This window comes from Poecilia latipinna, unplaced genomic scaffold, assembly GCF_001443285.1.
Source record: "Poecilia latipinna isolate Pla-1442-1.1 unplaced genomic scaffold, P_latipinna-1.0 Scaffold474, whole genome shotgun sequence".
In the NCBI taxonomy this organism is placed as follows: domain Eukaryota; kingdom Metazoa; phylum Chordata; class Actinopteri; order Cyprinodontiformes; family Poeciliidae; genus Poecilia; species Poecilia latipinna.
In genome coordinates, this window is record NW_015113090.1 from 201,066 (window position 1) to 214,206 (window position 13,141).

The 13,141-nt window shown below is 37.7% G+C and overlaps 2 protein-coding genes across 3 annotated transcripts; one reads left to right on the forward strand and one right to left on the reverse strand.

Annotated features, from left to right (window-relative positions):
• Positions 1 to 1,638: 1,638 nt before the first annotated feature.
• Positions 1,639 to 8,305, reverse strand: sirt1 (sirtuin 1). 2 transcript variants are annotated; one of them, XR_001425869.1, is made up of 10 exons: positions 7,853 to 8,305; positions 7,173 to 7,295; positions 6,823 to 7,058; positions 6,591 to 6,743; positions 6,283 to 6,430; positions 6,121 to 6,200; positions 4,775 to 4,958; positions 4,219 to 4,692; positions 1,822 to 2,437; positions 1,660 to 1,692 (listed from the first exon to the last, which is right to left on the reverse strand). XR_001425869.1 is itself a non-coding variant. In XM_015039500.1 (9 exons), the coding sequence occupies exons 1-9, from the start codon at positions 8,202 to 8,204 to the stop codon at positions 2,154 to 2,156; spliced, it is 2,034 nt and encodes a 677-aa protein (XP_014894986.1). In that variant the 5' UTR covers positions 8,205 to 8,305; the 3' UTR covers positions 1,639 to 2,153. The 2 variants fall into 2 exon arrangements, 1 of the variants encoding a protein (XP_014894986.1); XM_015039500.1 differs by having other exon boundaries at positions 1,639 to 2,437.
• A 286-nt stretch (positions 8,306 to 8,591) lies between these two features.
• On the forward strand, positions 8,592 to 11,885 carry dnajc12 (DnaJ (Hsp40) homolog, subfamily C, member 12). Its single transcript, XM_015039504.1, has 5 exons — positions 8,592 to 8,894; positions 9,460 to 9,538; positions 10,071 to 10,210; positions 10,298 to 10,418; positions 11,400 to 11,885. The coding sequence occupies exons 1-5, from the start codon at positions 8,817 to 8,819 to the stop codon at positions 11,480 to 11,482; spliced, it is 501 nt and encodes a 166-aa protein (XP_014894990.1). The 5' UTR covers positions 8,592 to 8,816; the 3' UTR covers positions 11,483 to 11,885.
• Positions 11,886 to 13,141: the final 1,256 nt, after the last annotated feature.

Below are 13,141 nucleotides of genomic sequence, written 5' to 3' on the forward strand. Positions count from 1 at the left end.
GCTCAAAAGCAGTATAAAGCAGTAATCAACATTCGTCAAAACTAAAAATCATATTTGATTGGATTTATCCACCAATAATTAAATTTTTGTTTTTGTAGTTTCTGTAGACATTTTAAGACCATTATGAATAAAAATTAAAACTTGTATCTCCACAGAAATGTACAAACTTCGTCCAGTCAACATGGATGCAAAACAGCTAGTTAGCATTGATGTTAGCAGCTAGTTAGCTAGCCTCAACGGTCTCGAGTCACATCTTGGGTGTGACTCAAACGTTTGCCTGACAGAAAATTCCTGAGAAGAAAAAGTAATTAATAGAATATGCTAGATTAAATCGTTCTGTCCCAACAAAATGTAAGATCTGTAATTAAGATAATAACGGCCACTATTTAAAAAATTAAATTAAAACATTCTAATGTCTTAATTTAAGATACATTAAGACTTAAAGATGCGCAGATACCCTGTTTTAATTCAGTCACATTTTCTAAATAAGTTTTTATTTTTCATGCGGAGAAAAGATGCCTTCAGCGGAGAAAAAAAAAATCGCAAGAGCTTTCTGTTTGTTTTTTACTCAGAACCCCAGAAAAGAAACAGTTATGATATAAAAACATTTCTTAAAATCTGGTTTACAAAACATCATCCTCCAAAAATCATATGTAATGTTTTGCTGTAGCCAATCTAACAGGATTTTAGCTCCGTTTCCCTCTAAAACAAAGAGGCAACAAAACCGGATGTCGTACAGGAAAGAAAAAAGTGCTGGTTTCCCATTAGAGTATATTTCTACAGCTTACAGCTCAATATAGCCAGACCTCTCCTCCATATAAAGCCTCTAGTACAACTTTATACAAATTAAAAACTACCGTCTACCCGTTAATGAGTATGTCTCACTCCCAAATATAAAAATAAGAGGCTTGACCAGAAAAGTAGCTGCCCAATGAAGACTTTAAAGGACAGGACATACAAAACCACAGATGAGTGTGCAGGTAAAATGTTCTTTGGTTTGAAATTAAAGAGTACTGTTCCTCATTTCCATAATTTACCCAAAGAAAGGAAAGCTGAACTTTAAATTGCATGCAGGTTAACAAATCAGCAAAAAATGTGCCTGAAACTTTTGAGAATCCAGTAATAAACAGGCAGCAGGCTTCTAAACGTACATGCTTCCTAATCAGAAACCACTGTTATAATCAGAGTGATTTAGGAGCCAAAGCTCAACATTATGACTGCGAATCAGGGCCATTGTAGATGGGTAATAAAACATTAAAAGGTGTAAATTTTCACCAAAAAACTCAAAGTTTTAGATTAATCTCAGAAGTTGTTTAGAAAGAACAACATTTCTGAGCTTGAAAAGTTAAAAAAAATTGCTAGAAAAATGCTGAAATTTTAGATTAATCTTTGAAATTTTCTAAAAAAAAAAAAAAAATAATAAATAAATAAATAAATAAAACTTGGATATTTCTGAGTTCAAAAAGTTGGAAATTTGCTAGAAAGAAGTCATACATTTTGAAATTCTTTCTAGAGGCAACTTCGAAATGTCTAGAATTTGGACTAAAATTTCCTAAAGTAAAAAACTTTTAACTTTTGAAACTCCAATTTTCCAAAGTTTTTCATGAAATTTTCTGAAATTAATCTGAAAGTTTTAGATTTTTTTTCTAGTAACTTTTCAACTTTCCAAACTCAGGAATTGCTGAGATTAACCTCAAAAAAGTTTTTCAGGAAAATTTTAAACGTTTCAAACTCAGAAATATCATTGATTTTTCTAGGAAAATTGTGGGATTTACCTCAAAATTTCAGATCTTTTTAAAGCAATTTTTAAGCTTTCCAAACTCAGAAATTCTATCGTTTTTCCCATCAACAGTGGCTGTAAAACGGCGTCATAGAACGAAGTGTTGCAGGAACAGAGTGGGTGAATTTAAGAGGAAAAAATGGATGCAATGAAACGAAACCAAACAGCTCATGAAGCTTTCGACCAACCCAAACAAGAAGAGACCTGCTATGTTTACACACACGTGTGTGATGCCATTTTATGAAAAAATAACAGTAAGAATGACAGCCAAAAATATAGAAACATATTTATGCGTCATATATATATATATATATATATTTATATATATATATAAAAACCCAAGAAGACAGTTAGTGCTTTGTGAAATGTACGCCTAAAGATGTGTGATCCTCTCAGAGTGTTCTGATGTGAAGTCTGTCTGCAGAGTGGGCGTGGCCTCTTCGTTTGGCGGTAACGTGTCTCTGAGGGGCGCCTCGTCGCCCGTGGGCCGGGCGCCGTCTTCGGCCTCGCTGCAGTCCTCCGGCCCGTCCTGGCTGCAGTCGGAGCCGTCGCTGTCGCTCCCGCAGGAGCTCGACGTCTCGTCCTCCTCGGAGTCGGAGTAGACCTCGGCGCCGTGGAAGATGTATCGATTCGGTGCTTGGAAAAGGTACTGACCGCCTGCAGAAAGCCAAAACAACGCCCAGAGTGACATTTAGAGATGATCTGGATTTTTTTTTTAAAGCAAATATTACAACTCTTCATAAATATTACCATCCAAGTGCCTAAAATATGCATCATATTACAGCATATTATCCATTATTTTAGTAATTAGTTATTGTGATGATTAATCGGATGAATTCTGAAGATTTATTTATTCCCTTAAAACTGCAGAATGTAACTTTTATAAAAAAATATTTTTACATATTTGTTGAAACTGTCACCATGTCGTGACAGTATAAGAAAATTATGAAAAAATCCAGCTCCTCTGCCTTCTTCCAGTGCTAATGTGAAACAGCCAATCAGAGCCAGGAGGCGGGTCTTAGCGCTGTAAATCACTCTACCTGCTAGTTTCCCCTCCCCTCTGTCATGAATGCTAAGGCTAGTTAATATACAGTTAAGTTCTTTCTCCACCGTCTGCACATTTATTAGGGATACATGAGGGTGAATGACAGCGCTAAGCCCCTCCTCCTGGCTGTGATTGGTTGTTTTTGGTGCGTTTCTACAGACAGCAATAGTATCACAGGAAGGAGGTGGAGAAGATTGACCTTTTCACAGATTTTCTGCCTCATAAACTTGTGTCACAATGTTGTGACAGTTTTAATAAATATGTAAAAAAAATTTAAATAAGTTACAAACTGCAGCTTTAAGTTTATTTTAAACATTAAAAATACACAAAAATATGAAAATAATAAAAAACAACTCCTCTTTTTAAATAAAAAAAACTTATAGCCTGAAATGTAACAACACAGCATTAATTTAGTGAGTGTTTGATCATAAAACAAAAAAACTAAAATCTCTACTTGACTTAACATTAATACAAAGTAGAGCTGATCTGTTTATTATTTTTTAGTTTAACTGATTCGATAGCTAAATATACCTAATTTTATTTTTTTAAATAGGATTTAAAATAGGTAGAGCTAAAATTACGACACTTTTGCCTAAAACATATTTACAGACAAATGTGTTTTTACCTTTAGTATAAAATGTAATTTTTTGTGCAGCTTTGGCTTATTTACTACTCTGATCTTATTTTTTTTAACCAAATGAGAGAATAACAATCATTATAGGAGCTACTTCTAAGTGCAGCACTGGTAAAATGGATTAAAAGAAAAGTAGGCCTGTTACAATAAATCAGTTATTCACGTGATAAATTAAAACAATAATTTCCTGGGTGTGCTGTGGTGGCTCAGGGGTTCAGCACAACCCACATATGGAGGCTTTAGTCCTCGACGTGGCCGTCACAGGTTCGATTCCCAGCCTGGCGACCTTTGCTGCATGTCTTCTCCTTCTCTCATTACCCTGTTTCCTGTCAATTAACTATCAAATAAAGGCCCCTAGAGCCGATAAAACCTTAAAAAAAAAAAAAACACAATAATTTCCATTTCTTTTTCCCATCTTTCTAAAAAAACGGATGACAAAAGTCTTCATTTTGGTGCTTTGGTCTCAACTACCCATTTGTTGTTTGCAGAGACTCCATAACTCATTTTATTTGTTTTTTTCTTATTATTTATTGTGGATATTTAAAATGGCTTCCATTGTTAAATGTTCATTCAGAAAGAGCAGGACCTTCTTAAAGTGACAGAGACCCGATTTCAAGGCGTTAAAGTCAAATTTTATATGTATAATATTTTGTAGAACAACTGAAGGTAAAATAATTAATTGATTTTTCTGTAAAATATTTGTTAGTGAAATACAGCACTGCCCCTTTAAGTGATCTTTGCTGCATGTCTCCAACTCACCATCAAGCCGTTTGCTGATTGGACTCCTGCTGACCCGACTCATCCAGTATCGCTTTCGATTGTCCGGCTTTGAGGTTTGAATCTTCGCCTCGCCTGCCTCGTCTTTCGCCGCATCCTCTCTCTGAGGCTCCGGCGACTCGGCGGCGTCCGCGCTTTGACTCGCCGTGTTCGAACAAGGCTCCGACGGCGTTAAGGTTTGCGTGACATTCTCGCTCTGTGTCTCCTCTGGAGGTTTGTCCGTCGGGTCAGTGGAAGCCTCGTCCGGCGGCGGCGGATCTGCTAACCGCGGCGGTTTCTCTGTGATTTCGTTGAGGGTTAGAGTGTTGAAGCAGAGCTGCTCGAAGTCTCCGCCCAGCCGGTGGCAGAGTTCGTTGATGATGCCATCGCAGTCGCCCAGCAGCTCCACGTCAAAGTTCAGATGAGGCAGCGGCTCCCTGTTGATCAGAACCTGAGGCACTTCATGAGGAATGGAGTCTGGACGGGAAATGAAAAAACAGAAATTACAGCACCAAAAACCTTCAACGGACAGCAGGAAGAAGATTCCGGTAAGACCTACTCGGAATGAGGGCGACCGGCCGGACTTTTAGAGACGAGCCGATGACGATCAGAAGGTCGACCTCGTCTTTGTCCTGCTTCATGGCTCTGTGGAAAAGTTCTGGAAGATTCTCTCCAAAAAACACGATGTCAGGTTTCATGATGGCCAGAGGAATGTCCGAACACCGGGGGCAACGGGGGACGACCTGCAGGAAGACTTTGGTTATTCATTACAGCTCATTAAGAGTTTCCATGCTGGTTAAAGCTGCAGTATGTAACATTTATATAAAATATGTTTCTAACATATTTGTTAAAACGGTCACCATATTGTGGCGTTACAACATGACAAATAATCTGTGAAAAGATGAGCCCTGAGCTGCTATTACCAACTGAAGAAACGCACCAAAAACAACCAGGAGGCGGGGCTTAACGCTGCCAGTAAATCTTGTGTACTCGCTGCTAAATGTGCTAATGGTAGAGTAACAACTTACCGTTACAGGAAAGCTGTTTATCCACCAACACTGGTAGCTATGCTAACCAGCCTTTGCATTCATAACATGATATGCTAGCTGCAGCGTAGCAGAGATGAAGGGAGGATTAAGACCCGCCTCCTGGCTCTGATTGGTTGCTTCTAGTTACCACTGGGAGAAAACACAGGAGCTAAATTTCTTTTTCACATATCTGTCTCAAACTGTCACAACATAGTGACAGCTTCAACAAATATGTAAAAAAAAAAAAAAAAAGCTTTTATATAAGATACATACTGCAGCTTTAAGCCCTAAAGTATAAACAAGACGAGTTCACAACTGATTTTTTTAAAGGGCTCTCAATATGGAAGCTGTGAAAATGAGTCTGGGTAGGACTGCTGCGTCTTCACAGAATCAGTAGCTATGTTTCTGTTCAATTATCATGCAAAGCTTGAGTGAATTTTAAAAATGTCACAGAACAAAAACAAACAAAAAATGAGGATACTCCGCATGGGTGGGATAAACAGGAAGTAAAGATTGAGTTTCGTGCCTCTGGTAAGGCACAGACCAGTAGATAGGAAGGTCATTAACTCTTGTTCAGGGAAGCTTAAAAATCATTTCAGGAAGGTGTAAAATACTTTTTCTGCAAAGTTGAAAAAGTTATTTTAAATGTTGCTGTTACGTCAAACTTTTCTAATGCAACGCTACAAAAAGATTTAAATAGTAAAAACAAAAATCATAAATTGAAACGCTGTTTATGACAGTGGGGACCAAACGTTTTGCACTCCAGGCCAAAACTGGCAAGTCGAAAACATTTTTATGCCAAATTAAAAACACAAAATGATTTTGCCTAAGGCGGCAGTTTTGAACAGACTTGAACCGGTTTTTAATCAATAAATACCTGATTGAGGATGTCAGCCCTTATCGCCTCACAATCCACCTTGTGTTTACAGACAAGACACGATGCAGTAGCAAATGATCCTGAAATGACAAAAAGCAGTGTATTTTTTTAAATCACCATATAGAAACAGCTTACAGAGCAGGAAACAAAATAAAAACTCACCATGGCACTGGATGATTCGCTGAACTCCGGCCACTTGCTCCAACGTATCAATGTTTTGAGTGTAATTGCGAAGCAGCTTCCCTTGTTTATCCAGCATGGATATAAATCTATGACAGGGCGACGGCTGGAACTGACCAGGGAAGATCTCCTGCAAGAAAAGGAGCAAATTCAACATTAACTGAATATAAATGCCCATATTTACCTTCTACTACCTTGTAACATTTAAAATTTAACTAAGTTGCTGAATGATGAAACTTGTTAGCAATCATTTATCATTGTAATAAAAAGATGAGAAGGCATGAACAAACCTTAGCAAACTTGAAAAAGGGTCTAGGGTCTCTTCTGAAATATTCAATATCAAACATTGATTGAGGATCTGGAAGATCAGGAAAATCTACAGCAAGTCGCGCATAAATTCCATCTCTGGAGCGAAAGTCTGGTATTCCACATGAAACGGACACCTAAAAACAGACACAAAATAGATATTTTTAATAATAACATTTTAAATTAGACATTTTAAAAATAAGTACAAATACATACACCAGCGCCAGTCAGGACTAGGATCCTTTTGCTTTCATGAAGAAGCTTCACCACATCTTCCAAGGTGTTGATATCCTTTCGTTTTCTTCTTTTTGGAGGCTCAGAGATGTTGATGATTATCTGCCATAACGTCATATCATCCAGGTCTGGGGGGAGGATGGTTTCAGGAAGCAGATCCCTCAGAATGGCCCGTGGATCCGTCTCTCTGATGTGCTGCTGGATGTAACTGTAAGAACCTGTTGACAGATAAAACATGACAGAAAAGCAAGGGTTAATGTCATTTAGATTAGTAATAAACATAATAACTAGACCTTTAAGGTAGGAAGGGACAGTAAAATTCCCCAAATTACTTATTTGCGGTTGAGGAGTCCAGTCACTGGAGCTTGCATGTGAAGATCTGTCATCTTCCTCATCAATGTGCTCTGGTGTGACAGCAAGACCATTGCGAAGCAGATCGTCATGTCCAAGAAAATCTGAAAAGGGAAAGGGGGGGAAAAAGGCTGAAACTGACTGGTAAATGGTCATAGTTTGATACAATGAAATAATCTATTAAAAAATGACTCATCTACTGGTACAAAAAGGTGAATTAAGCAGCGACATATTAGAATATGCAGTAATATAGTCTTATAATTGATAAAAGCTATTATAATTACAATATCTTAAAAGTGTCCAAATTATGAGAATGAATTACAACACCTTTATGTAAAGGCAGTGCAGCAGGATGCCTTAAAGAAGGTGGATCTCAGAAGAATGGTGTACAGAATTTAGTGCTACACCGGCTAACTAACGCAAAGTTAGTATCCAAGTTTATTGCCATTGAAAAAGTTATCTAAATCACAAGTGCTGCTGAAAGCTTTCCGTTCTTCCTCAGAAAACCTAATAAAAATAATAGAAATGCCAATATAAAACTTAATTAAGAGAAGAAAATAAACACAGTTTCGCTTTCGTAAAAATCTAAGTAGCTAGCCGGTGATTTGATTGAGTTGGTAAGCCAACCAGCGTTGGAAGGGATGTCCATCGCTCTACATACCGGCACCTTCCTCAGTTGCACCAAAGGCGGTGCTGTCGCCTAATTTCCCAGATGATTTAAGCGGCTCGGAGACCGGCAGACTCAGTCCATTGTTGTCCCCGCCTCGCGATGCCGGGGCCTGCTCCACCGCCATCATCACCGGCTTCGCTTCCTTCTTCTCCGCTGGCTCGGCACAATTCCCCGCCTCTTCCCGGCTCCCAATGGCCGCCGAAACGCAGGAGATTGTGTCCGTTTCTATGGCTCTAGGTCCGTGGTTGGTTACCGGATTGATTTTTGACCTTTTTGCGATAGGTTCGTCCATCTCAGAGGTGCCTGAACAAGCCGTTCCGAGAGCGTTCTCTCTGTCCGCCATCTTCAGCCCACAGACCCGCTGCGCAGCTCCTTCGTCTCGGACAGCTGGCGTCACGTGACTTGCTCTCCGCCAGTAAGGACGAGCGGAGCGTCCCCATTGTGCGTCGGTGACATTAAACCACAACAAATTGGTGTTGCGTTCACATACTCAAAGAAAAATACGTCAAAACCATAAACGAATCGCTAAAACTGTGCTAAAATGGGATTGAATCGCAAAATTCTAGCCTTCCGATGAGGGAATAGTGATTGAGTTAATATATTTTAATTGATTTCAGTTGCCCTACATGCACATTGGTTTTCTAAGCATAAAACTAACGACAAATTCATATTTATCTTAAATGTACTTTTAGCTCAGAGGTTTTACCGAAACACTTGAATGCAACATACGTCACTCGAGAAAAGGACAGACACGTTTATTCAACTGAAGAGATTTGATTGACATTCTTATCAGTTTAATGTCTCTTTAGTGTAAACATTTTTATCAGCAATGCTATAAAACGTTTGGGGAGAGGCCGAGCTAGACCAGTCCTTGAAATAAACAGTTGTAATCTGACGCAGCTGCATGAGGTTGCGATAAAAAGCGATCATAAACGTTTTTCTAAGCCACTCGTAAATGGAGGCTATTTTGGGTCGTAAACCTGAAGACTTGGAGGATTACTACGGGTTGTTAGGTTGTGATGAACTGTCATCGGTAAGTTCCCAGTGGATGAATCGGGGCTCTGTCTATTTGCTGGAACATTACATCTTCGCATGACAAATCAAAACACGTTTCTTTAAATACTAATGCAGAAGCATAGAGTATTGGATGAATATTATTGATAAATAAATTGTTATTTAAAGACTCAGTTTGTTGTTCAAAGTGAATTTATGTGAAACCTGTTGCTTCACGACATAAGAATCGATCTTTCGCAAATCAAATAAACCTTTTACAGATCAAAAACTGTATTTGAAAGACTCTGCTATTAGAAGAGAATAATTTAATCCTGTTTTGAAGAGTCTTCATTTCGTAGTTTTTAAACTAGAGCTTGAATTCATCATCTTAGTATCTGCTTAGAGACGTGGATCGTGATGCTCTGTGCAGGAACCATCTCTCGTAGCAGTCAGTGTTGCAATGAATCTGAAGAGGCCTCTGACTGAAGACCGTTGCTATGTGACGGTCTGATGATACTAGCAACTCAGTTTCCAGGCATCAGAGACAATACTCTACAGTATTATTGAAATGTATCTGAATTGTTTTTGTGTATGTTTTCTTAAAGACTGAGCAAATTGTGAATGAATACAAGATCAGAGCCTTAGCATGTCACCCAGATAAACACCAGGACAACCCAACAGCAGGTGAATCTCATATTAACTTCTCTTCAACTGAAGATATCTGTTAATTCATTGGTTTTTCTTGTGATTCTATGAGATACACCAGTGTTCTGCAACCTTTGCAATACATAGAGCCACATTTATGAGTTTCAAGACACAAAATTCCCTTGTTTATCCAGGCTCTTTGAAAAAAGATATCTTATAATTTTTGACAAATATCGACTACAGTAAATAATAAATAATAATTTGATATTTGCATATAGTTTCCAGCCTAATAACAAGAAAAATAGATATAAATAAAAAAATATGGTACTTTTAGTGTCATTCTGTTGTGGAAATAAAAAGAAAATATTTCATGAAAAACTGAAAGATACCTAAAACTTGCATTTTATCACATCTATTTTTGAAACTTTGTCATTTTAGTCAAAGTTTTTATGGGCTTCCAGGAAATAGCATAGGACACTTTATTTTTATTATTATTTTTCTTTAACATTTTAGATTATTATTAACATGTCATAGACATAATTATTCTAAGAGTTTTCTTTCTTCTGCTCAGTGGCTGATTTCCAAAAGCTGCAAGAAGCCAAAGAGGTTCTGTGCGACGAAGCCAAACGGAAAAACTACGACCTATGGAAAAGAAGCGGGATAAGTATTCCCTTCCAGGAATGGCGGGCCCTGAATGATTCGGTAAAAACGGTACGAAGCGTCTTCAATCGCTGTAGGTTTCCAGGTTTCGCTGCAGCTGCAGTTAACTAATTGACACAGTTTTTTTTGTGTTTGCAGTCGATGCATTGGGCTGTGAGAACCAAGAAGGAACCGATGCTGGAGTCCTGCCAACCGGGAGATCCGGCTGCTTTACAGACCGATGAAACATCGGAGAATCCTTTAAATGAAACAGCGTTATGTAAGTAAATAACATCAGGTGTTTTTTTTAATTACTTTAATAAATATATTTAAACTTGTCTGCTAGCCCAAGTGACAGTTAAATACACAGAATAAGAATCATCTTAGCCGCCAACTTGTGTGACGAGTGTTCTAATCATATGGACTATGAATTCAGGTCAATTCTACAACAAAATGTTAAAGCCAGGTTATGTTTTTTTTAAAACTGTGACAATAAAGTCAAAATATTGTAAAAAAAAACAAACAAACAAAAAAAAAACAGTCAAATACAGTCATAATTATATTTTAAATAATGTGAGAATAAAGCTGTACTCCAAAAACCAACAAAAAATAAAAATGAGAAATGTTGAGCATTTTGTGAAGTTAAGCTTTGGTATCAGTTTTACAGAGAAGGAAATACTCCATCTTCTAACACTTTAGAATAAAATGATTATCAAAGCTTTTTTTTTTATCATTAAAACAACTTTTTTTCACAATATTTAGATGTTCTGGTAAAATTGCATCTTTATTCCTCCAATATCATTACTTTATTCTTGTAATTGAGCAAAAAATCATCATAGCATGGCACTAATATTCCGCCATATAATCCATAAAATGGACGACTGAAATAAAAGCCACTTTTTGAAAGTGTTTCTGTCATTTTTTTTATTTTGTTTTTAGAAAATACTGAAAAAAAATCTGAGATTTTATTTTTAAGTCAAATTCATGCTGTGACCAAGAACCAAGTATCTTCAAAGAATAAATGTGGATGGTGGAATTTAAAATATGCACACCGCACCTTTCAGATTTTAATTTGAAAATAATCATATAATGTTTGAAAACAATGAGTACTCTTCATTCCATTTCATAGTTTGGCGCTACTTTGTGTGTATCAGACAAAAGTGCAATAAAATACGCAAACATGGAACGATGAAGGGATATTTATCTTCATTTTCACATCATTGTCTACCTTGAAATAATCTCTTTTTTTCCCCCCAATCAGGCGATTTTTATCATCAGCGTTTCCGTTGGGCCTCTGACTCTCCATCATGTCTGCTGCAGAAGTTCAGAAATTATGAAATATAAATGAATTGGCATTAAAAGCTAACTCTCGTTACTCTCTTTAAGTATTTGCTTCCTGCTGTTTTCAGGCGTTCAGCTGCTGAAGTTTCTGCCTTCTTATGAATATGTAGCTTGTGTCTATGGTATTAAAGATATGTGGATGTGGATGTTTCTGTTCCAAATGGATAAATATGACATGTTCCTTATTTTATGTGATAAAATCAAAATGTAAAAAATTATTTTTTAATGTTTTGTGTAACTTTTGATGTTAATGCTGTGAATGTGATACATTTGGTAGGTTATGTTTGCTTTTTTTCCCCATATTTGTCTCGTCTTTTAAACTAAACAGAGGAATTTCAGCTTTTTGTTCCACTGACTCCTGTTCAAAAAGGTTTTGTTTCTCAAATAAACTACAGTTTCAATGTGATTTATTATTTTTTCATTCTTTAGTGTGAATTTGAAATTATGTTTCAGGATTAGACATTACTCTGTTTGGGTTCAGGCCAGAATGATAGCTGCTGCTGATCTACATCAACTGAGGGCAAGATAATTTGCATATATGTAACTAAAAGAGAGTAAACTCGTATTTTCTTTATATCTTTGCTTACCAGAATTAACAGTGATACCAATTTTTTTACACAACACACACCACATGCAAATATTAAAAAATAATTTGTTGGTAGTGATGTTTTTTAAAACTTTAATAGTTAATATTTTTTATTATATTCCGTTTTATATTCTTTTACAGATTTCTCAACAAAGATTATTTTTGTAAGGGTATTTCTCAACAAAAATGCAGTTTGGTTGTATTACTGTGGAATTGTGACCGGTGGGTATTTGGGTTGCTGTCCAGTTGGCGGCGCTGTGGAACCAAGAAGCTGCAGTGGTTTTGAGTAGAAAACGTGAGGTTCTTGTTGCTCCTAGACGCTTTATTGCTGAGGTTGGGTGGTAGTTAGTGAGGCGGTGTAAAAACATGAGGTGTGGACGCAGTAAAAAGACTGAGTCTCGCTGTATTACTCAGGCTGCGCTACAGTGTCTATTCACAGGCGCGATCCCACTACTGAGCGGCACGGGGGCTTTGACCTGCTCCGTTCCCGACCTGGGCCGATGCACCCCTCCTTAGGCGACCTGGTGGTCCCGGGCTCCCCCAGGAGCACCATATCGATACCGAACTTAGTGCGGACACCCGATCGGCATAGTCCACTGCAGCTCAGAGCTCCTGAGCTCAAACGATCCGCCAGCCTCAGCCTCCCGGTAGCTTGGATTACAGGCGCGCGCCACCGCACCCGGCGAAAGCTGCCCGCGCTCAGCGGACATTTAGCCTTCAGTAAGGTGACGTCATTGCGTACTGCCGCCTCCGTCTGCTTGATCGCAACCACCACTTAGGTTAAGTGTCTTTTATTAAAGATACTTAACCTACGACAGCGTATTATGCCCATTGAAGGTAGAAAATAAAGGAGTACATTTCCGCCAAACAACTCAGACATTTTATAGAAAAAACAAGTACAATTCTGAGCTCCAAAAGTAAAATATTTGCAAAAATAACCCTACAATTTTCTCTTTTTTTTCAAGTGCATTTTTGACTTTTCAAACTAAAATTTTCAAGTCTCTCCGATTAATATAAAAATGTCTGAGTTGTTTGGCGGAAATGTACTCCTTTATTTTCTACCTTCAATGGGCATA